Below are 25,806 nucleotides of genomic sequence, written 5' to 3' on the forward strand. Positions count from 1 at the left end.
TTTAAATATCTGCTTACCAATATAACCACCATCCAATAAAACATTTTTGGAACTAAGGCCTGAGTTGTGTCTCACAATAATCATAACTATTGGTATGATTATCGACCATATTCGTAGACAATGCATTAAAATTTACTAACACATTAGCATCAATTCAAAATGAACACTTTGGAATAGGCAGGAGTTCATTCAAGATGGTTATTAAAAACAAATTACTAGAATTCTTTGGCCAAAAATGATATCATCGATCCTAAATTCTTTTTCAACATCCATTTGCTTCATCATGACTTGACCCAACCAGATTTTGCTAAATACGTGGCATGGAGTACCCCATGCTAATCTAGTACAGTTGTAGGACCTAGTACTTCCCCTAAAGGGGCGTCCAGTAAAATTACTAACACCAACGTCAACTTCCAAGACTAACAGGACAATTTATTTTGGAACCTATTTACCGCTTCAAACTAACACGAGGTTTTTTACATACAACCACACGAATTACACTGCTACAACACATGGAGTATCATGGGCCACCAAAAAGCATTCACCAATCAAATCCATCTTGGACAATACTTTCTTTCACATTTGCTTCCGATTCCTGATTCAGTGTGTTCTTCGGACTTCTTCAATTCCACTACCCTTCAGGATTCCAAGTTAGCGATTCTCTCGTGATACACCTTGGTGATTTCCGCAAAGTACATCATATCCATCTCCAACGTCTTTCCCCATTTTCCACCTCACCTATTAAATACTGAAGTAAAAACGGACAAAAAATTTTGAAGAATTCGAGAGCTTCAGATTAGCGGAAAGACAAAGAATGGATGCAGCAGATCAATTGAAAAGGATTTTGAGCCATATCATTGGAAATCTCTAACCACTGTTCACACGAACCCGAACAATGTAGTCTAAACTTACCAACATGGCTCAGCCTTAATGTTAACTAGTTTATAGAATACTTACTTAGTTAAACCAGTTACTCTTCCTGATGGAAAACAGGTCGCCCACCAAGATTCTCCATTCAACTCTGTCTTGGACAATCCCTTTTAGTTCTTTCGTGTTGCTGTTCATCATTTTCATGCCTGCAACCAATTCTCGGTGTATTGTGTTCTTTGGACTTCTTCATTTCCGCTTCCCTTCAGGATTCCAAGTTAGCGATTGTCTCGTGATACACCTTGGTGATTTCCGCAATGTACGTCCTATCCACCTCCAACGTCTTTCCCCATTTTCCACCTCACCTCGAAGCTAGTTTTTCCTATCCCACAGAGTGGTGTTGCAGACGGTATCCGGCCAACGGACATTCAGTATCTTACGCACACAACTGTTTATAAATACTCGTACCCTTTTGATGATGGTTGTGGTAGTTCTCCATGTCTCAGCTCCACACAGTAGAACTATCTTGATGTTCACATTGAAGATTCTCATTGTGATGTTGGTTGACAGTTGTTTTAAATTCCATATGTGCTTCAATTGTAGGAATGCCGTCCTTGCTTTGCTAATCCTCGCATTTAAGTCTGCATCCGATCCTCCTTGTTCATCGATGATGCTGCTGACAAACCACGTGAAAGATTCCACATATTCCAGACCTTCTCCATCAAATGTGATTGGGTTAGTGTTCTCTGTGTTGTAGTTAAAAATCTTGCTTTTTCCATGCTATAAGTGCATTACGTGCTTCTTTGGACAGCATCAGAGCAACTCCCTGAGTGTGTGCAGCATTTTCCTCCGGAGAATCTTGTCTTTCACAATGAGGCGTCATAATTCTTCCTTCAACTCTCAGGACAGAGTTTAAATTGTTTAATCCGTTTATTCTGGTTGGCGTTTTTTTATCAAGGTTTTTTTCTACGAAATATGGTTGCCGACCACATACCCATCCCTTCTTCTTTACCTGGGCTTGAGATGGGCAGTAGCTCTAGAAGGGCTGCAGGCGTAGTTAAAGACCCTGTGGTGATGCTCAGAAATTAGAGGCACAACGCAAGAAGCTTTATTGCGTTCACACTTTGTGTATTCAATTTGTCTAATTTGCTAGTAGCTGGAGTTTTTCAAGCGAATTCCGAGAATCCTACATGGGAGATTTCGTTGATTTAACTTTACCAACGAAGGCCAGTATCCTAATATAGATGTCACCTGTATTCGAAGTTTGACAAAGCCCCTCACACGTAACACATTTATAATCGAAGAATACCAACCCAATCAAATCGGATTACAGAAACAGAGGTTCATATATGTTTTAAATACTATCGATATATCGGGAAGCGTTTAAGCAATCAAAGAAATTTGCTAAAAAAAAGGAATAACTAAGCCCGTTTGACTTCCGCTCACGATACAAAATCTGAATCTGTTTATGAGCCTTTTTAAATTGAACATGCGTACTATGACCTTGTAACTTGAAGAGGACATTGGGATATGCTGAAATCTGTGTGCGTAAGTCGGTTATGTTCCGTTGTGTTGGTGTATCGTGAGACTTTGGCTGGCGCTTAAATTTTATTCAGCCCTACATAGAATATAATGTGGTTCCTCCCTTTACCCAAATGGTCTTTTTCAAGTATATACAGAGAAACTCCAAACCACCCTTAAGTTTTAAGTTCAGATCCTTCCAGGAACACCTGAAGCCATTAGATCTATACCTCAGAATATATAGTCCAGACTTACGCTTGCCACCCCCCACCCGGAACAGCATAGGCCGCCCACCAAGATTCTCCACGATTTAGAGGTGACGTCAGAAAAATCTACATCATAACCACCCGAAACTATCCTATGGAGCACTTTTACAGGTCAGGTCGTCATAAAAATCCTAGGGGAAATAATTAAAAGCCATATTTACCACGTAGCTGTTTGAGCTGGGTTTGCCTTTTGCTGTTCACTGGTAGTCAAGTTTATGAATTCACTGCCATCTGAAGAGTAAACAAATTCCTCGGAGTTTCCTAAAGTAAAACTCTAAATAGCATGTCGTGTTCTTAGTCCTTGTTGTTTTGTATAATTTGATCCCTACCTGCATCACACTGATGGTTCATTTCTTCTAGGCCCGGAAGAGCATTTGACGAAAACTTCAGTCCCGCCAACAACCATTTTAACTGTTAGTACTTTGGGATATAATAGCCTTAAATTCCACCTTTGTAACATACCACATCATTAAGTTCCAATTACTGGTCCAGAATAAGTCTTAGTCTGTAGTATTTAGACATACCACTAGTATCTTCGCACTGTAGACAGTTTATTCTGGTACAGTAAGCTGTGTCTGACTATGGATGTTATGTAAAATCCGGAATCCAACAAACTTATGCTAGTCTTCGTGTTTTCTATTTCGCAGGTTGTGTACCTCTGCTAGGAAGATTATTTCCGCTAGTCACTAATCTAACATTGCAAGTATACTTGCTACATGTCGCTCAACGCCTGACTAAAAGAGTCGTGATGTTCGGGAGGTGAAGTGAAAATTGAATCGTCTTGGGTCTTTGAAACAACAAGAATAACGAATGATAATTCATAAGTTAACTTTGTATTGCAGACGGTTCTATAGAATTGCTGAGAGTGCCGTGATGTGGCTTTTTCGTACTGAAATTTGTTTATTTCTGTCAGTTTCCGCCATTCTTTCAGCGTTTTGTGTACTTGAGTCCATACTTCACCCTGAAGAAAACTCAGAAACGTTGGAAGTATTGACATTATCAAATTATACCAGTTCAGATTCGGAACTTGACGATAATGCTTCTTCACCAATCGAAAATATATCAACTTTCATATCACTTGTCCTGGGGCTGTTTGCAGTTCTTTTGGTTCTCTGGAAAGTAGCTGTAATTATGTTTTTTGGAAGCTTGACATCTACTGAAAGAGTATCCCTTTCCAAGTCTCTCTTTCGTTTTGTTCTTTTCCATTTTATCATACTTTCCGGCGCAATTAATCCTTCTCGATTGACAAGTCTCTTGGGATGGCTTTGTTGGTTCAGTATTCTCGGTGTGTTGCACATGTTAACATCTGTGGCTTCTTCCAGATGTAACCAAATGTCGGCTTCTGGTGCCGTAAACATGCGCCAGTGGTTGCGGATATACTGTATGTTTATTATCATTTCTTTTGCAAATTGGTACTTACTTAAAGCCGGTTTGGAAAACTGCTTCACGTTGGCAGACATAGATGTCTCAACTAGTGGAGACTTTTTAGATCTTCATTCACGGAATTCCTTCTTAACTGGCCTCAAAACACCAACTGTGTTGGGTGCATTGAAAGCTAAAATAACAGGGAAAAAGGAGCTTTTGTATGATGCTGTTGATGTTGTCGCCCTACTTATATCTGAGTTTGCGCTTCTGATGTGTACAATATCACATCTTGTTTGTGGATTAATCATACAGACATATGACCGTTGGTGTCTACGCAATGGTCAAAGCTGGCAATACCATTCAACAGTTACGTACTATTATGAGCTCTTTTTCACATGCTTTTACCGGCTAACAGAAATAACGCACTATCTACATCTTCTATTATGGAGTAGAGTGTTTTCTGTGGCTAGCCTTGTTGTTTTCTTGCATATACGTGTATCTTACTCAAACTTGGCTAACAGTATATCTCGCCACCTAGCACAAAGACGACTAATGAAATACATCAATGAGAACTACCAGGCTTGCAAGACAGGGTATTATGTGAGTTAGCTTGATTCCTAATCAAATTGTACTATTTTTTTAAACAAACTTCCCGGTTGCCTACGCCGAGGAAGTATTCTTCTGGAGGTACCTGAGAATGAAATCGTGTTAGGGGTAGTCCTAGTGACCTGAGAGCGTGACCGCAGTGCCCAAGGGACAACTGCTTGAGGTCGGCCACACACGACCTTTTTGTGAGTGATTTTCGTGTTAGCTCCGTATTTGTTGGGACCCTACCTCCGGAGACAGATATCCGTGGAATAAGGCGAGGTGTGCATTTTTAGAATCGACCTTCTCCAACCCCACCCTTCCTTTGTGGGGAGGCATCATCGCTGTTATGCTAGTTGTCTGAAGGGAATACCTTACTGCCGCCACAGCTCTGTACATTCAGACGTACGACTTCGTCCTCGGACCTTTGGATTGCTGCTTTCAATCTTGCCGCCCTTCAGTCTTATCTCTTTACCACCGACCTGTCAGGCATGGTAAGACCTTGATGAAGGATTGTTCCAGCCAGTATCGCTCGACTGGTTCATTACGATGGGCAAACCCGACCACCACGTCAAGCTTGCAGCTACGGTCGGTTTAGAAGTAAATAAACCTTGTGAAGGCTCTTTATTCGAACACTACCAGTTTAGTCAGAGCTTATAGCGAATTCTCAACTGATTTTGCAACCTCAAACGGTGTCCGTCAAGGCTGTCCACTATCTTCATTTTTGTTTAACTTCATCATAGACCTAATGTTAGAAATAACGTTTTCGTCGACTGAATTTTCGGGCATTGATCTACCAGGAGATCAAGTAAAATAGGATATTTAGGTTGGGAAGGAGAGCTAATTAACTCAACGAGAATAGGTCCGTTACAGGATGAGAGCTATTAGAATGTCAGTCAGTCAGCATATAAATGCATCCATCCAAGTTGCCACTCATTAGCACAACAAAATGAACGGCAAATTCATAGAAGCAATTCAACGGTATTAATATATAAAAAAGACCGCATATAAGAACGCGATACAGAGAGAAAGAATTAGTTCGTAGAATAAAAATTATAAAGCAATTTAATCTCACGGTTTAAGGGAAGACAAAGAGTGTGTACACCGACTCATCGGTTCTGAGTCTCAACCATTGGTTACGATTGTCACACGGACCCCAACCAAGTAGTCTGCATCTGCCAACATGGCTCAGACCAGAATTTAGTGGCTTCAAGAACTGATGCCACGTTTTGGTTTGGCCGCCCCTAACTTTCTTCCAACCGTCTCCAACGCTTGTCAGTATTGTGCGTCGTGGTAATCAGTGGTTGAGGATGATTAATACGTGACCCAACTATCTCAATCGATGAAGATGTACATCATCAACTGATTTACCATCATTCCCTAATACCTTGAGTCTAACCTCATTTAATTACCCAGTGATTTCTGCAGATGCGAGTAATCTTTCTAAGACATCTGTGACCAAATACTAGTAACTTACGAGTATCCTCTACCCTTGATGGCCACGCTTTACAGCTGTAAATTAAAATGGAACGAACTGCTGTGCAGTATTGGGAAAACAGAGATGATCGAATCGATCTTATATTTGGATTCATTAAAGCGGTAGCTCAAAGTTTAAAATTTTCGATTTTTAGCTACTTAGTCTCAGGTTCTAATCTCACTCCACTTGCTTTGGTTTAGTAAACCAGACAGTGTCACTAGTCCTCACAGTTGTAATGTATTAATGAATCTGTACTTGGTATTAAGTTAGTAATATTAATGATGTTTTGATATCTTAAGTCCACTAAATTTACTATTTAAACCCTAAACTCACTGGTTTCTCGTTATTAGTTTCGTAACTATTCCCTATTCACTATTGCTCTTACCCAGATACCTATGGTGAGGAACACTTAGGTGACTTGGTTTTGTAGTTTTCGAGAATTTGGTTTACTCATTCATACAAATCAAAGTGTCACAATCGAATGCGAATAGCTGCTTGTCGACTTTTCATCTATACATCTTTTTAGTAGTTTTAAGTTACAAAAAAAGTTCATCGATGTCCACTTCCTTGGACAATTTCATTTCCTTTCTATGCTTTTCATATCTATATTTCCATTTCTAGGCCGCTTCCAAGGATGCTAGTGAAAAAACAGAAACAGACGATAAGACTTCACAAATGTTCTACTTTGATAACGAAAATCAATCTGCACTTATTTGTGCAATATGTTGGGATGTTATGACAGATTGGCGTCGATTACCATGTCGTCATGATTTCCACGAACACTGTCTTCGTGCTTGGCTTGAACAGAATCCAAGTTGTCCTACTTGTCGGCGTGATTTGGGCATACCTCCTATACTTCTTCACAATCATAACAGGACACAACGGTCGGAAAACGTAGCATTTGGTATGCTTGTTCGAAACTTGTTCAATAATGTTGGAAACGAAGGTCCAACTAATCGTAACGGAGTCAATAATGTACAGCCACTGATTACACCTCATAATGCAATTCAACCTAACCAAACGTCTGGTATTTCCAGGATGTTCGCTACGGCTGTAGGGTTAAATCTTGGATTAAGTATTGGTTCTGCCCCAGTTGTCGCTGCTGCCGCTCAAACGGCTGCACTAAATGCACTACCTCGTGAATCAGGCACACAAGGTTCTGTTGCTAGTATTTCTGGCTCACAGACTGAAGAAACACCAAATGTCCATACACAGAATGAGGATAATTCATCTGTACGAGAAGCAACGCATACTGATGACCAAAATGTAAGTAGTTTTGATGTTGAAACTATCAGTAGTCGGTTTCTATTATTTTTCATAAGTTCTCAAATGCAACATTAATAGTTGTAAGTTCCCAAACCACATTTAGGTCTAATAGGTTGAAAAAGATTTAGTGGTTAAATAGTATTCGTCTTATTGCGATTTGTGGCATCCATTCTTGAGAGGCTTCCATGTTTATGCATCAGGAAAAATATGCATGCTGAGTAAATATTAATCATAACGTTGTTTTCCAAGGATTATATAGCCAGAACTAAGTAATTAAAAGAAATATTTCAACTGTCGCGTTTTATCCAGTGTAGCTGTAAGATTTAGTTTTCGATATTTCTGTAATCTGATATACTACAGTCGAAATAAGATTGTGTGCAGTAATACAATGTGCATATATATATATATATATATATATATATATATATATATATATATATATATATATATGTAGTTGTCTTCATAAGTGTATGATCTACGAACCATGCTAGTATCCATTTCTTTGTGTTCTCTTGGTGATACAGATTTCTAGAATGTATATCATACACCCAATCTATAAATCCTTTCAAACACTTAAATTTTGATGTCATTAACTTACCTTTCTATATGTTCTTATAGGTAAAAATAATCTATTAATTAAAAGCTTGACTGAGCCATACCAATGTACAGTTACAGGAAATTTTTAGAAATGCATTACGATTAGTTACAAACTATATGTGTCATAAAGTCTACAGATTTCACTCAGTAGGGTGTGCTTGTCATCTGATCTCATACTGGCGATGTAAGTGAAGTGGGCACCTTTTTTCATACTTAGTAACTTCATTCATCTTAACAAACATAAACCATGCATTTTTGTGGACTATAGGGATCATGAAAAGGGGATGTGGTAAAAGCTTTCGGGCAATATGCTTTAAAAAAGGTTTGCTGTCTGTCTGTGCTACTATTCGCTCATATTTACCAAGTACTAAGGCGATTGGCTGATGGGATTTTAACGAGAAAAATAAAAAAAGCACTTATCTCTTTCAAAAAATCGGAGTAATCCCATATAGAACACTTCAAAATCTGTTTACATCTCTGTAAAATAGTTTAGACTTATGAACTAATATTCTGTGAAATAGGCTATTTTGGGTTACCTCCAGTTACTTTCAGTATTTATACCGTAATTTAAGTAATTGGGCTGGCCGTCGTTTTGGAAAGACATAAAAGCCAAATAATCCTTGGCTATAAATATGAGTCCACTTTTCTTAAAATGGCAGGTAAGTGAGCGTACTTCCCAGATTACTAGGGTTGTTACTTTCTAATTTCATATTGCTGTATGTGCGTTACAAATCTGTAGCAAACAGATATGTTTCTCAATGTACCATCATATCTGTAGTTGGATACGATCTTCAAACTTTTCGTTAGGGATTGTTCTTTATGTTATTTTCACTCTTGAGTCCTGACTTAATTTCACTTTTGATGAGATGTACACGCACAACTTATACGACTCGAATTGTTTCTAAATACCAAATTTTAATTAAATTGTCTGTTTGTGGTAATTTTATTTCTGTTTAGTCCATTGCATTTGTAAAAGCTTAGTTCGGTCTTTAAAAAAGTTTACAAATGTTTATTGCTGCAAATATTTTTAATTTTTTTATTTGCGGATTGCATTCCTTCTTTTTTCTGTAAAATGTCTAAAAGTCCTTTTAATCACGATTACACGTGAACATTTCATGCCTTGGCCGTATACACACAGTCATTTCACTTAAAATTATCGATCTTTGAATTAATCATTGTCTTTCCAACACTATTGATTTGGGTAGTTTTACTGATATTTTATCGAGTCATCTGTATCTATTGTGTTTTTTATTTCCATGTAAAATCAGCAAACTGCTCCAGGAAATGAAGCTAGAGACCAAATTAGACGTAGATCTTTCCATTTTGATGGATCACGCTATTTCTCCTGGTTACCATCTTTACATGTTGAACTGTCTGAAGTAAGTTTTTTTGTGGGATAATTTATTTTATTAAATAATTAAATCAATTATATATCAAGCGGATAAATTCTTGGTTGCGGTAGATCCTTCTAAGATATGTAATACGGTCATATTTATCTTCATGTAAACGCTAAGAGTTGTCATTATATCTACAAAATAATTAAATTTAAGTTTTTCGAAGCTATATTAACCTCATTAATGATATATGTATTTATCGAATTTAGCAGAATGATGAATTAATTGTGGATTCTATTAGATATACACTGATGTTTACTTATCTTCAGCAGAATTGAATGCTCCTTTGAGGTCACGAAATGCCACTATAATCGGATGTCAGTGAGTATTCCTGTTTTGTTTTGTTTTGAAACCTAACGAAAAGTAAATATTCGGTCAATACATCTACGTCCATATCTGAAATCATCCTGATTTTCATGCTATCATTAACGAATCCTAACCAAGCGTTGGATGATTATAGAGACAATCATTTTCCACGGTCATACTGATTCCTCTGTGATTATTGCAATAGTGTTTATATCCTTTCTTATAAATTGGAACGATCAGCGATTGAGACCAGTCCGATAGAATTACGTCCAGCTCCCAGACTCTAGTATCTCAGTCAACTACCATTCGACTATCGTCCTTAAAGATCTCTAGAGTTAACGCGTAAGGATCTGTTTCTCTTTCGCTTCCTAGATCAGTTATAACTTTTTTCAACCTCACCAAGAGTTGGGGAACTCGTATCGATTCCCCATTCAGGTTGTTTAGAGATCCTGATTAACTTAATAGTCACTGGAGTTCAGATGATCTGTTTCTTAAACTGTCCTATTTATCGTCTTAATCTGCTAAACTGAAACTGAATATTATTGCTGTCTTCTCCCGAAATAGTTTCACTATTAGTTGCCTTTTTAATGCCTATTTCGTTGACGGGTCTGATGAGTTGTTTAGTGTTACGTATTGCCGAAGCCTTTTTAGACCTCTGTGGTTCCCACCACTGGTCACGATCATTGCATAACAATTTTGTTCGTCTACGTTTAATCATTTTTCGTTCTTCAATGTTCATTAAGCCTTCTAGGATGAGTTTTCGAACATCTATTAATTCATTAGGTGGCATGTGAATGCACTGGTCTTTCCTAACCTTTTAATACAACTTAGTGACTAATATTTATTATTTATTTACAGTTGTTTGGTTATCGCGCCGAGTCCCTTCGTATTGAACCCCTTGATCAGCCAAGTGTTGAACTACTTCATTCCTGAAAGCATGTTCGAAATAAATTCTAAGGGGTCTCCTTGTTATGGCTTTTCTGTGTTCACTAAGACTCAATCAGAATTGTGCTCTCACTAGGGCATGGTCAGAGTCCAAGCATGTACTCTGGATGCATTGACAGTCTATATAAGGCCTCCAATGATGCCTTATGGTCGTATGATCTGTCTCCACCTTTGTGTTGAGATTAGGGGCTGGCAGATTAAAAGATATCTCTTCTGTTAAATTTTTTACTTGATAGGAATAAGCGATTGTCTAAGCATAATTACAGAAGACCGTCACCATTGTCTGTTTCCAGACCGAGACCCCTTAAGACACACCTCGTTGTTTCACATTTTGACTTCGTTTACCGATCTTGGAGTTTAAATCACCTGCTACGACTACGTCTGAGGGTTTGGCTTTCAGAAAGAAGTCATAGTTTCATGTAAAATTCATCGCTTACTCCTTCGGATCTACAATCGGTAGCGGCATCAGTAAGAGCAACGAAAAAAAACAACAGTTTATGACTTCATCTTTTCGAGTTCTTAGTGTGTTATTGAGCTGAACATCAGATAAGCTACGATCTACGGGAATCCAGTCATGAAGTCCCTGTTCCACTCCTAGGTCTAGTGCTTATAGTTACACCGACAAGACTACAAGTTCACGTCACTTCTCTAGATACACAAAGAATATATTACGTTGGCTCTCCATACTGGGTAGATGGGGTCAAGCGAATAGCCCCCAAATGCCCTGGTACGGTCGAGAGTGGGGAGAGTCCGCTATCCCTCTCGAAACGCTCTCACATGGCCATGTGCATACAATCACTGCCAGGGAAGTCCTGCTCACTGCCTTCTCGCGGCGGGGGTGTTGTTTACGAAATTGAGAGGACGAAAAGCGAATATCCAGCGCGTTAACCGGGTTGGTGGACATGGAGATTCCACCTAGGGAAGTTGGAAAACCCTGATTCCAAACCAATGGTGCACATGGGCTTCAGTACCCTGAAGTAATAAATGGCGTATGAACCAACCGTTGGTCACCGGCTACCATGGGACTGCATCTCCTGACGTTGTTTCACTGCCTTGTGGATTAGACCTTAAGGTCAAAGGCTCCGGGTGTGGCCCCCTAAGAAAGCCACCTGCTTCGGTTCGGGCACCCGAGCAGTATCACACCCCTCACACAAATCAAATGAGATTTGTGTGGCGCATATGTATTTGGTGCCTCCTTGTACCAATATCTGTGTGTTAAAGTAATAAAAAATATCCACTTTGGGATCCTGTACACAACTAGTCGAGTGAGAGCTTATGGATACCTGTAGCAAATCGTTCCATCCTACTTTATGACAATGAAACATGGCCGGTAAGAGTAGAGGATATTCGTATGTTACTAGTATTCGATCATAGATGTCTTCGGAACATCGCTCGTATATCCTGGGACCACCGAGTAAGTAACGCAGTTGTTAGGAAACGGGTACTAGGTAAGGATGGCAAATCAATTGATGACGTAGTGAAACTTCATCAGTTGAGATGGCTGGGACACGTGTTACGTATGCGCAACGACCAACTGCCCCGACGTGTGATGTTTTGTGAGAATATTTTCTCTTTAGGGACCTGGAACAGAATTTGGATTTGGAATAGTCTTGAATACCCGGTGGCGTGACTAGTGCACGAAACTACTCACACACTGCCTCCGAGTAATTTTGTTTGAGCTAGGTCCTTAGTTTTAAGGTCCCAACTGCCAGTGACCGAAATCCATGGGCAGGTTGAGATGTGTTGCCCTTAGAGTTGATCTTCACAAACCCCCTCTTTCCATTGTGGGAAAACAACATAGCTGCAGATTCTGGTTGTTTGAGGGAAAGCAACATATTACTATCACAATCCCATACAGCTGGTAGTACGGCTACGCCCTCGGACCACAGGTTTGGTGTTTTTATTCTTACTACTCAACAACCAACATGACTATAACGGTAAGACCTAAATTAACGAATACTTGGTCAGTTTACTTCCATCGAACCATCACGATAATCCAAGCCCGACCATCATGTCAAGGTTTAAGCGACGGTTAGGATATTAATTTACCATCTAATTAAGTGCTTTTCACGCTCTAATCATATGAGTTATGGTATTTTACTATTTTTGTGACACACAATTAGTGCAATGATTTTATAATAATAAGTGTTCATTTAGTTCTCGTCTAATTTAATCTGTTAGTCCGTTTTTCGAAGTCAACTTCAAATTTCTGATGCAACAAACTTGCTCAGCTACTATTGTGACAATAAAATAGCTTTCGGTCAGTATAGATAGCATATAATAAAAATTGTGATTCTTAAACCGGTTAACTGTTACCCAGCATTCTTGATTCTAAACGTTCAAGTAGTAAGTTCAGCTTCCTACCTACAAACCAAGATTTTAAGCAATTAAATTTTAGTGTCAGTACTTTTAAATTCAGTACGTGTCGTTTACAACTGATGCATGCAAAATCAACTCTACTTTGTTTTTCTTATGAAATCTATTAGCTAAGAATAAATTGTTGACGATTTCAAATATTATGGTAACTCTCTAGTTTTCACTGTAGTTCATTAGAATTTTAGTAGATTGTAGCCAATCTGCTCTGGAAAAATCATCTATTGAACCATATAAATTTAATTGTACATATTTATTATCTTGGATTTGATAGACACTTTTTATTGCTACAGGTATTTCGTGAGGTATTTCATGTTGGTGGAATTCAACCCTACAGTGCAATTAACGAATTGAATAATCAAACAAATGGTCAACAAACGACAGGTTTTAATCATACTAATGTTCATAATTCTATGTTTAATGGGAATAGTGATTTGAATGTATTACCATTATATCTACGTTCTGCTGTTGACCAACTAACCAATATGTTCCCACAATTCCCACGTTCTGTGATAATTGCTGAGCTTTTAGCTACAGGCGTTCCAGATTTAGCAGCAGAAAATTTAATGGCTAGACCATCACCGATAACCCCTACTTCAAGCTCTAGTGACATGATTCCTACTACTAGTGCTATTGTAAATCAGAATGTAAGTCATATAATGATGCATGTTAGGTTTTTTTTCGTGTGAAAATGCTGTTCTTTATTGTTTAACTATTTTTTATATGTTCGGCTTTTTTATTGTAAGTACTTTTAGTAATTATGATCGACTGAAAATCCATTCCTAAAAATTATAACCTTTGAAATATATTTAGTTCTAATTTTTTTTTATTTTAGTGTTAGATGGTAAAGAAAAGTTAGAAATCTCTTATAGTGTTGATCATAGTGGCTCAAAACAAAATCAGTCTTAATTGTCTTATAAGTCTGTAACATTATCACCGTATCTTCACTACTTCCTTTGATCCATATTGCTGTTGGTTTTCTCTTTTTTGTTAAGAAATGTTGAGACCTCAGCATATGAATAGGTTATAAACCCATTATGTATCCTTGTCACCATCAGTTTTTGTAGTTGACTTCATCTACATGTAACTCACCAAACGCTTCAGATCAGTAGTCAATAGCTTTGTCGATTAATTACTTTTATTCAATCCAACTACATATTTTATTTGGGATCATCAGTGAATATCAGGACAAACTGCTTTTCGTTTTCAGGCTACGTGGTAGTTAACTGTTCTCAATACGACGATACATTGAAAATTTTATCTTAACGATATACAGTTCACCTTATTTGGTCAGTGGAATATAATTGTCACATTGAACGAAGTTCATATCTGTTATCCTGGTCTAAATTGATACAAAAAATATTGACCTATCTTATCTCATCATATTTATCTGTACGTAGACTACTTCTGTATCATATATGCAGCGAGTACCTTAGGTAATTTAGCTTTGATGCTTTTGAGTTTGGCCTTAGTAAATTAATCTAAATTGAATGCATGCTACAACGATATTTGACGTGAAGTCTTTACAAAGATGGGGAGGTGTTTCCAAACCACCTGTAGTCAGAGAGTACTCGTTGCATGTTTATATTCATCCTTTATTATTTTAAATCTATATAGTAAAACGAGTTACTCAGGAAACTTGATGCGTGAAAGCAGTTGTTATGTACTGAACGAACACAGATGGAGAAGACCAATTTATTGTTTAGCATAAAATTACAGTGTCTTCATAAATTATGAAAACCGTACAGTAGACACATCATTTGCACATCTTTCACTTATTTCTTGCAAAATTCGTTGTTCTTTCATTCCTGTTGTTATCTTGTTAGCTCTCAGTTTCCTTTTCTCTCCTCTTCGTTTCAATCTTGTCAGCCTTCGGTTCTCAGACATTCCACTTCCGATTGGTGTTACATATTACTTATATCTGCAAACATAAGTAACATACACCATATTTATCTCTTGATTTTCGGTTTTTCTTTACCAATAAATATTATTACCGTTGTAGACGTGACTGCTTAACATATGCTGTCATATTAGTGAAATATGTAGTAATTTGGTCGAAACTTCACATGAGATACGCTAAATACTTAGTAATCATCCATATTACTTCGATCCAGCATGTTAAAATGCAAAATTCTGGTCGTGATGAAATTTAAAATATACCACTGTCCGTGATACGCACTTTTTATAAGATATCATTTGGCCCTAATAGTTCATGCAGAGTTTAAGTTACTATTCAATGTCATATATTGATTTGAGATTTGCAAGTGAAATTAAGTATACATCGACTAAAATTTTGTCTGTAATTTTACATCCTAACCAAACTAAGCATCCAAAGACCGTACATTACCCCTCTCCCTTCTTAAATTTATTGTTTATTGGTTTAATTGTTACGATTCTAATTTGTTTGTAATACCGTGTTTTATATTGGACACGTATCTCATATTATGGTATGTGCAACTGATGTCGGCAGATGTAAGTAGTATGTATCATCAATCAAAAGTGAAGTGCCTGGCAGCAGAAGGTTAAGAAGACCTAAGAAGAGAGAGCGAATGGTGTGGAAACGAAAGAACACTGAAGTCTGAAACGGTTGATTAACATTTTGCAAATGAAGTATTTATTGTACAGTTCTCAGATTTTACTAAGACGCTCTGTAATTTTGTATTCAAATACATCCGATTGTCCCCGCTTGTGTTCTCGTTCACTACGATATCAGTGGGATTTATTGAGCAAATTTGAACTAATTAAAAGAAATAAATAAGTTGTCAGCTTAAGATATGGAGCAACAAAATCGAAAACTAAAACTCCGACAGATATGATTCACGATTATAGTTAGTTGTGATCAAGTAGTATTTTCCTCATTCTAACTATTTATTCCATTGTTCGGCTTGCAAGTAACTTCATTCTTTGTTATCTATAAGATCCTAATTATCTTGATTATTTTCCAGATTTTCCCGAATTGTATCCTCTATACCTAATCTTTTCTAATATAACTAAGGTTGTTACTACTTATACTACTCTGGTATCTTACTGTGGCGATGTGGTGTGACACTGAACCGATTCTCATATTTCCCAGGTTCTACATTGCGTATAACTGACTGGCTTAACTTGATATGCTTAGTCTAGCTATGCTAATAAACATTTTAGTTAATGATTTTAATGCACTACAAAATTGGTCAATAAATGAGAAGTAGATCCATAAATAATTGCTTCATCTTCTGAAATCCATTTCAAGGAACTTATAAGCAATATACAATCCTTTTTAAGGATTTCATCTATCATTTATAGATTACCCTGTGAGAAATACTTCCTTTTATCTGACGCTTGGTTTCACGTGAAAAAAAACTCGTGGAGACCAGGTCTGTCTGACACGCGGAAGTGAATATACTGGTCAGATGTTCACCCCTCAACAGGTTTTGAAACGTAAGCAAAATAATATAAACCCAACTAAAGTTCAATTACCTGACCTTAAGACAGCATTCGACTCCATCAGCCGAGACATTTTGTGACTGGGTTTATCATCGTAAAATTTTATCGATAAAGCCCACAAACCCGGATAATAGTTCGAATCAGAGTTCATCGTGAACTGTCATCAAAATCATCAACTACTTCAGGTCTGGCCACAATCATTTTTATCTAATTTTACCATGGATGTCCCCTTAGAAACCACACTTTACCTAACTTTTCGAAAATTGATCTATCAGGAGGTCTACTTATTGGGTTAGAATACCAAAATGACAATTTGGTGAAGACTTAGAAAATGCAGTTTTTTTTTTATCACTTTAAGTAGCAATATAAACGTGTTTAGATCACGTTTATCTCCCCCTAACTGCAAATATTGCTTGAATACTGGCCTCTGTCATCGCCTAGATTGATAATAGGGGGCGAATCAATTGACTTTTGATCGTTTTATTTATCTGGGATATCTCAACAACCATGATAGATTGGTGTCTGACGAAATCGTGACATGGATTCAATAAGCCAAATGACTGGCTTTTTTCAAACTGAGTCATTTATGGAGTTGGTGAGATATCTGTCTGCCAACTAAGTGGCGATTTAACTGTACAGCAGTTCATTTTGTATTACTATATGTTTGTGAAACATGGACCATAGAAACAGAAGACATTCGTAGGCTGCAGACTTTTGACTATAGATGTCTTGAATGCATCCCCTGAATATATTATCGCGACAAAGTGAAAAAATGCTAAGGCTAATCCTAGGGTCCCGACCGAAGGTGCTACCTTGACGCGGTGGTCGGAGTTGCCTATCTTGATGACCCAACCGAGCTATATTGGCTGGGACATATGTTCCTGTAGGTTCTACCATGCCAGGCAGGTCGATTGGTGAACGGTAAGACTAAAAGCAGCAACTCAAGGTCTGAGGGCGAAGTCGTACTGCTGACTGTAGAGAGGTGTGACAGCAGTAAGGTGTTTCCCTCAGACAACCAGCATGACAGCGATGCTGCCTTCCCACAAGGAGAGGTGGGGTTAGAAACGGTCGACCCTAAAAATGTCACACCTCACCTTACCTCACGGATTTCCGTCTCCGGTGGTAAGGCCCTTTGAAGAACGGAGCTAACACGTCAAAAAGCTTCCACAAAAAGGCCGTTCGTGACCGGCCTCAAGCAGTTGTCCCTTGGGCTCTGCGGTCACGCTCCCAGGTCGTCAAGACCAACACTAATTCAACTTCCTTTTCAGGTTCCTCAAGAAATACCCTTCCACGGTGTGGGCAGCCGGGAAGTGACATCAGCCCTCATACCCGTAACAGCACACGAGACCAAGTTGGTCACATTCAAATCCTTCCTACACCTCCTAATACCTCTCTTATCTCCATGACTAACCCTCCTCACGTCTCTTTGTCACCTCGCACTGCTAGGGCAAACGATTCGAGTACGTGGAACGCTATTCCTGGTCTCCTGAAACTACGCTCTAAACTACACGTAGGAGCTTTTAACGTCCGAACACTTTGCCAAATAGGACAGCAGGCTTCCTTAGCTAGGACTTCAGAATCTCGCGCCATCGATGTGTGCTGCGTCTCCGAAACGCGCATACAGGATCCGAGTAGCGTCATTCATTTGACCTCACCATGCCAAAATAAAGAACCGACTCGATTTACGCTTCGTGTATCTGGAAGCCCTGATTCTGTTTCCCGTGGCCTCGCCGGCGTAGGTATAGTATTGAGTCCTAGGGCAGGACTAGCTCTCTTAGAGTGGATCCCAGTAGACAGCCGTTTGTGCGCTGCCCGACTGAACGGAACAGTAAGAATCCGGAAAGATAGGGACACTCGTCGTTGCCTCTTCGTCGTCTCTGCCTATTCTCCCACTGACTGCAGCTCAGATGATGTAAGAGATGAGTTTTACAGAAAGCTTTCGGACCTTCTCCGAAAAGCTAGGCGCTCTGATGTAGTAAAAGTGGCCAGTGACTTTAATGCTCAAGTAGGTAAACTAAGCGATAGGGAAAGACATCTAGGTGGATCTTATGGTGTCGTGGCTCAAAGAACAGATAATGGCGACCGTCTGTTGCAGCTATGCTCAGATAACCGCCTGTTCCTTGGAAATACTAACTTTAAACATAAGGAAAAACATCTTTTAACATGGAGACCCCCTAATTCGTCCCAACGTTGGACCCAAATAGATCGCATAGCTATCAGCCACCGATGAAGGGGCTCGATAGAAGACTGTCGCTCATTCTGGAGCACATGCTTAGATTCAGATCATGCTCTAGTACGAGCGCGTATTTGCTTGCGTCTTACTGGACGTAGGAAAGACGCTGCAAGGAAACCTCTTAGGGTCCTACTTAATGATAGTCAAGCTAAGAGTATATTTCAGGAACAACTAGGAAAACAGTTAGGCAGCCATGTATGTGATGCCCACCACGAGGCAGCATGGAATGATATCCGAAAAGCTGTGGAAACAGCAGTGATATCTGCTAGTAAGGTAAACCAGAAGGTTAGGGAGCAACACTGGATCTCAGCAGCATCTATCGCACTGATAGATGCTCGAAAACTCATTCCACCTGGCTCTGAACATAATGAAGAGCGGAGTCAGCTTAAGCACAAGCTGAAAAGAAGCCTACGCAATGATCGCGAACAGTGGTGGGTAGCAAAAGCAAGAGAGATGGAAAAGGCAGCGGCAATAGGTAATAGCAGACAATTGTTCAGACTCGTTAAGGAAACCGGAATTAGGAACCCGACCGTTAGCGAAACAATCTCAGAGAAAGACGGACATATTATTCATTCTCAACCCAGGAGATTGGATCAATGGGCAGAACACTTTAGGGATCAGTTCAAATGGCCTTCAGCCACACTTCGGTTTCCCACGATCTCTAGTCAACCTGAATGGGAAGTTAATGTAGGTCCTCCGTCCCTTTACGAAGTTGAAAAAGCCATAAGAAATCTGAAACGAGGGTGAGCAGAAGGCCCTGACAGGTTTACTCCTGAGATTTTTAAGGATGGTGGTCCAGTATTAGCAGTGAGATTAACTGAGGTCTTGGGTAGAATTTGGGAACTGGACGTAATCCCATCTGACTGGTCTCAATCACTGATTGTGCCAGTCTATAAGAAAGGACAAAAGTCCTCTTTTGACAACCACAGAGGAATCAGTTTGACTAATATAGCGTCTAAAGTGTTAGCTTCAATAATACTTCGATGCCTAACCAAAGCCAGTGAAGAACAGACTAGAGAAAATCAGGCTGGTTTTCAACCTGGACGTGGTTGTATAGACCAGGTATTCACACTACGTCAGGTTCTAGAACACAGACACACATTCAGACGCCCCACAATGGTAGTATTTCTCGACCTTAAGACGGCATTCGACTCTGTTGATCGTGAGGTTCTGTGGCAATGTTTGTCACTGAAAGGAGTACCAAAGAAGTACATTAACCTTATAAAAGTTCTCTACTCGAACACAACTGGTCGAGTTATAACTTATGACGAACTGTCATCAGAATTGATTACCCAATGTGGTGTTCGTCAGGGCTGTCCACCCTCTCCATTCTTCTTCAACTTTGTCGTCGACGTACTTTTAGAGATAACACTCTCCTCATCTAAATTTACAGGGGTTGAACTTCTACCGGGAGGTTCACTTGTTGCCTTAGAATATGCTGATGACATAGTTTTATTTGGTGAAGACGCTGACAAAATGTAGTCTTCTGACCACTCTAAGCAACAATGCAAGCATGTTCGGCGTGCGATTCTCCCCCTCGAAATGCAAGATGCTTCAGGATTGGGTTGCATTGACACCCGAACTGATGATAGGGAGTGAAGTAATTGAGCGTGTCGATCGCTTCACTTATCTTGGAAGTCTCATCAGCCCTTGAAGTCTGGTGTGTGACGAAATCTCAGCACGGATACAGAAAGCTCGACTAGCTTTTACCAACTTGCGTCATTTATGGTGTACGCGAGATATCCCTCCACCAACCAAAGTACGGGTTTACTGTGCAGCAGTTCGTTCCATTCTACTTTATGGCTGTGAAACATGGCCGGTAAGAGTAGAGGATATTCGTAGGTTACAAGTATTTGACTATAGGTGTCTTCGAAATATTGCTCGTATATCCTGGGACCATCGAGTAAGTAACGCAGTTGTTAGGAAACGGGTACTAGGTAAGGATGGCAAATCAATTGATGACGTAGTGAAACTTCATCAGTTGAGATGGCTGGGACACGTGTTACGTATGTGGAACGACCGACTGCCCCGACGTGTGATGTTTTGTGGTGTAGGAGTAGGTTGGAAGAAAGCTAGGGGCGGCCAGACCAAAACATGGCACAAGTCCATGAAGTCACTGACAAGTGGACTGAGTCATGTTGGTAGGTGTAGACTACCTGGTTGGGGACCGCGAGATGACAGCAACCGATGGTTAGAGACCCTGAATGACATGGCTCAAAATCGTTTGCAATGGCGCAGGTGCATCCACTCTTTGTGTTCTTCTGAATTCTTCATGTCCCTTTCTGTTTTCTTTTTCCAAATTTATTTCACTGTATTATACTCTTTAAATAACATGTTCAAACACTAATTTTCCCGATTACTACTTATACTCTTATTACCTCTACCACTACGGGATTTGAATCGGCCACTACATCTGTGTGCTAATGTGGTGTGGCAACTCGAACTGATGTACGTACGTACGAATTTCTACGTTGTTACTGACTGACTGAGGGTCCTATGTAAAGTTGGCGAATGAGTTGATGAGGCCATGTGATCTGACTCAGTGTGATGGTTGGGATATAGGTTACGTAATCCTAACCACCACTTACCTCGACGGGTGGTGTTTTGTATTGTAGGAGTTGAGATAGTGAAGATTTGTAGCTCAAGTAGATAATTCAGTTTGTTCTACCTCAAGTCTGTGCTGAGGATATCGTTCGGAAGAACATTAAAAACTCCACGACCAAACCATCCGGCTCAAAGAACAAAACACAAAAATTGTAGGAGTTGGTTTGGAAGGAAGCTAGGTGCACTCAAACTAGGACATAGCAGTAGTTCATATAATCATTGACTGTTATTCTGAGAAGTAGTCGTGATCAGTAGTTGTAGACTTTAACTGATGTCACTCAGAATTCTCAGTGGGCATAAATGCATTCATCCCTCATCTCATCTTAATTCTTTAACCTCAATATCACATAGTTCTTGTTTCTCAAGTTTATTCCTTTTGGAACCACATTCTCTATTTCCGGTCATTTTTTGTTCTCAGTAATACTATGTCTAATTCCTTAGTATTTATCTTAATAAGTTTCTTTTATTGTGTGGTGACTTGGGTCTATGCATATCTGTCCCGATTCCTTCGTATCTTTCATACACATAGTTCTCTTTATTATTTTGAAGAGAGCAAGAACAAAGATTAGTGCTGCACCAAACTTTGTTCTTTCTCTCCTACGTATCTATTGACTCATCACCCAAACAGGTGCTTGTACTCATTTTTCACTGTTACTTTAAACCTACGGGACACGATTCGACTTCTTGTAAGTAACAAATTTTATTCACTTCATGCAAATAATCAGGTGTGATTGATAAGTAATAAAGAAATGGGGAATAATTATTCCGTCTTCAAGACTGACTAGTAGTGCTACTGACGTATAACTTGATTTCGATAAAAAGATTTGGTATCAGCTAATTATTTTCTATGTGTACTAATCGTATTCTGTGAATCTTATGGTTACTATATTCGTCGTACATGGTGCGACATGATACTTTTTAAAAAACTTTATCTTGTGTAAATCCATCCCTATTACTACTTGCTTTTTTCCTTGTCAGTATTTATTCAACGTAACAACTAATATAAACCGTGAAGCTGAAGATACCTATCAATTTACATCATCCAGTCCTCCTTCCTTATTAATTGAACAACTGGGTACAGCAGATGGTGATGAAGGTGAAGATGAAGTACTAAATGGTGACAGAAACTCATCTTTCGCTGCCAGGCGTAAGGCAATGTTATGCAAAGCCAGAAAACGTTTTATAGCAAGAATTAATAATTCTTAGTTAATATTTTTTTCGTTTATTTATCTTCTCATTATTGCACATTATTAATTTACGTACCCGAAATATGGCTTTCGTCTTGTATCTTTCTGTATTATTATTATTATTATCATTACTATCACTAATAGTGCCACATCTTTATTGTAGTTATTCATTATAATTGGCTCTGATTGATTTCACATCAGTTTAGGATACCCTTTTTTTTCCTTTCTTTTTCTTTGCACATAAATCATTATTAATTTAACCCGTCGCCTTGGTGTTGTTTTTTTTCCTGCAAATATCGTTATAAGTGTGAAGATTCAAATTAGTGTTTAACCATACTTGGTGCATGTATGTATGTGTAAGTGTATCCTCTTATGGCATTACTAGTAAAATAAAAGTTTAAAAAAAGCATGCATAGTTCCGACTAGTGAAAAGTATTCATTCATGCAATTTGATAGATGCATAAATTTTAAATACCCTTGAACTAAGATTGTTATTATTATTAGTGTTATTGTTAATATTGCCGTTGTTTTGGAGAATTGGGATTTTTGTCCCACTTAAAAAATTAGACCAAGGCATATACCTACACGATTTATATGTTGTATATTTAAATTTTTAATATTTCTTAATCTTAATAGTTTGTTTATTTGTTGGTTTTTGTTTTTTCGGTCACACATGTCTAGTTGTTTTAATCCCTCTAACTATGCATAAAACATTTTACGTGATGAATATCTGTTAAGCAGTAGTTATTTTCTGCATACTACTATTAAGAATTACATCCATTCTTTTCTCGATTATTTCTATTACTACTACTACTACTACTACTCATCACTTAACTTTCATTTATCAAATGAAAGCTAATTAATGTTAACAATTCTCTCCTTTCATGTTTACTTTCTTTATGTGTAAATTCATGAAAGAAAGGTTGTATTGTAATTTCGAACAAAAATTAAATCTTTTTCTTCTTTTTATATTTATTTATTCCATCAATATTGTGAATAACTAGATAAAATATTAAAAGTCTTTTAATGAGAAATGGACTTTTTTAATGATGGGATTTAAAATATTAGTAAACTAACCATTTTGATCATATATCTCTCGTGATCGGTGTTTCTTTTAACGCAATTGTTGTAAATTGAAATGGAAATAATGAACCAAGAGTTTCACTTAGAGATCTGATACATATTTAATCAACAAGTGTCGACTATGAAATACGTTTCAAGTGTATGTTAATTTCATGATTACAAATACTCTAATACATTCAATATATCTCAACTGGATTACTTTTTAACAATCTTAGTTGAAACTTCCTCGATTAAGAACCACCAATTATATTTGTGAGATCTATTCTGAATCATTTAAGTTTTTCTAATTACCTATACGTGTTCATAATAGTTTGGTTCTTTAATGAGTAATAAACTTCGTCTTTTCTTAGCATTATCTCAGTTATACATGTTCGCTAAAAGCTTGCATTAGAACAACATATATAAGTGTAAAATATTGTTATCAGTCAGATCTTCATCAGGCTTCACTCTAATATACACTAATATATATAAGAACAATATTCAACCAATCAACGTAGTTTATGAATCAGTATTAAAAATGAATTAGATTGCATTGCTAAACATAATAGACAGAAAGTGTAAATTGACGGTGAGATAACAAGTGTACTAATAGGGATAGAAGTAGTAAAAATTTAAGCCAATGTCTTAACATAAGAATTAGATTAAAATTTGGGAAACGAAGACGTTAAAATAATAATCATTAAAAGTTATTGGGACTATGTAGTAATAAATTTTCGAACAATTACACAGTGAGGAATATAGATGAAAGACGACAAATAAGGTGACGAACGAAAGATACGGGAAATAACAGTAAAAGTGAGCAAAATCCTTTGTTAATTTAAGGGACTGGAGTGTCATATTTCTGAATGCATAGACAGGTTTAAAATTTGAATCCCTTTAGCTACTGCTATATGAAGTAGATAATATTCAGAAATGACGAAAATATATGGTAGGTCACCTGAAGTAACTCATTTTTATCTACCACAGTCAGCTAAGCATGGTATGAAGGGACTACGTATTACCTTCATCTAACTTACTCCTGCTTTTAGTTTGTTATGAGTAGTTATGCAACATACTTCACTGGGTTTATTGACTTATAATTTCTTTGATTGGTATATCTGTATAAATATTACTATATATTAGATCTAATTGAAAATAATACTGTTCGCTTATATGCATTGTTCTGATTGACACGGTGAGAATTTCTAATTTATTAAAAGTATACAGTTAACATGTTAATTACTCACATGTAGTTTTACATATGTCGAAATTCAGTTAATAACAGTAATTGGTTCGTTGATGTTTTAAATTTATAAAAAGATCTGGAATAATGGATATCATAATGTCTGTATATTGTTAGTCGATCATCTTGTTATAAGCAATACAGTTATTGTGACTAATTCTGGCTAAAATACTAATAAAATTAGTTGAAGTTAGACATTAACACCACTGGATGCCGGCTCAGTGGTCTAGTTGGTTAAGCGCCTGGCGCGAGACTGGTAGGTCCTGAGTTCGAATCTCGCGGAGTGCGGGATCGAAGATGCGCACTACTGAGGAGTCCCATATTAGGACGAAACGGCCGTCCAGTGCTTCCAGGTTTTCCATGGTGGTCTAGCTTCAGTTGACTCATGATTCCAATAAAAAAATAAAATTTTGTTTAATTATGCATCCAATTGTTTTACAAATAAAAGTGCATATTTTTTATAATATAAAAGTTTCCCAATTGTTTCTTTAATTCCTTTTTCAAAGGTCATTGCCCAAATGTTATACATTAACCTTGAACGATTTACTAATAGGCTGACTATTTCTTGTTTAATCATGTGTTAATAACATTTATTTCGTTAGTGATTTAGTGAAATTGTAAAGTACATAGTGATTGAATATTGATAGAGTGTGAATAAATTAGAAATGAACTATTTTCGTGTGTTCGTCAATAAGGTCAAAATGTATCTACGTTGAATTTTGTTTCATACTAGTACGTTATCTGAATCATCTTTTTTGATTATTTTGTTAAACCAATCAACATCAATTGTTTAGTCCCTTTTTTTAAAATTTGGTTAAAAAGATAGTTAAAAAGTGATCTTTTTTCTCGTTGATAATTATTCGCAGTCACATGGCAATGATTGTCTTTTGATATTACTGTAACTCAGTCGGATCATATAAAGTACGGGTGAGCAATAAACATATTTGTTACAGTGTTGTCAGGATGAAATTATCATTGTATTGCTCCACATGGTTTTATCAAAAGTTATATTCACTATTCATTTTATTTATTTATTTGAACACAGATATTGGTACACAGTGGCATCAAATACATAAGCGCCACAAACTA

At 37.8% G+C, this 25,806-nt stretch overlaps 2 protein-coding genes across 6 annotated transcripts in view; one reads left to right on the plus strand and one right to left on the minus strand.

Moving 5' to 3' along the window:
* PTPRN2_1 (Receptor-type tyrosine-protein phosphatase N2) overlaps positions 1 to 407 on the minus strand; it is a 42,035-nt gene extending 41,628 nt beyond the window's left edge. For all 4 annotated transcript variants that reach the window (XM_051213428.1, XM_051213425.1, XM_051213426.1 and 1 more), the window contains exon 1: positions 18 to 407. In XM_051213428.1, coding sequence (XP_051069409.1) covers positions 18 to 126 — 109 coding nt within the window. In that variant the 5' untranslated portion in view covers positions 127 to 407. The remainder of the gene's footprint in view (positions 1 to 17) is intronic.
* A 1,868-nt stretch (positions 408 to 2,275) lies between these two features.
* Positions 2,276 to 25,056, plus strand: MS3_00005372 (uncharacterized protein). 2 transcript variants are annotated; one of them, XM_051213429.1, is made up of 6 exons: positions 2,276 to 2,415; positions 3,302 to 4,619; positions 6,703 to 7,347; positions 9,213 to 9,323; positions 13,256 to 13,609; positions 22,204 to 25,056. In XM_051213429.1, exons 2-6 carry the CDS (start codon positions 3,465 to 3,467, stop codon positions 22,429 to 22,431), a joined length of 2,493 nt encoding a protein of 830 aa, XP_051069414.1. In that variant the 5' UTR covers positions 2,276 to 2,415; positions 3,302 to 3,464; the 3' UTR covers positions 22,432 to 25,056. The 2 variants fall into 2 exon arrangements, with proteins under 2 accessions (XP_051069414.1, XP_051069413.1); XM_051213430.1 differs by lacking the exon at positions 22,204 to 25,056 and adding an exon at positions 15,433 to 18,467 and having other exon boundaries at positions 2,276 to 2,419.
* Positions 25,057 to 25,806: the final 750 nt, after the last annotated feature.

The sequence above is a fragment of the Schistosoma haematobium genome, chromosome 3 (assembly GCF_000699445.3).
Source record: "Schistosoma haematobium chromosome 3, whole genome shotgun sequence".
Lineage (NCBI taxonomy): Eukaryota > Metazoa > Platyhelminthes > Trematoda > Strigeidida > Schistosomatidae > Schistosoma > Schistosoma haematobium.

Excerpts from the sequence above, each read along its gene's own strand:
- MS3_00005372 (XM_051213429.1), top strand. The coding sequence starts at position 3,465 with ATGATAATTCATAAGTTAACTTTGTATTGCAGACGGTTCTATAGAATT. Across the intron at positions 9,324-13,255 it reads TACATGTTGAACTGTCTGAA|GTATTTCGTGAGGTATTTCA; the intron begins GTAAGTTTTTTT and ends TTATTGCTACAG. Across the intron at positions 13,610-22,203 it reads GTGCTATTGTAAATCAGAAT|TATTTATTCAACGTAACAAC; the intron begins GTAAGTCATATA and ends TTTCCTTGTCAG.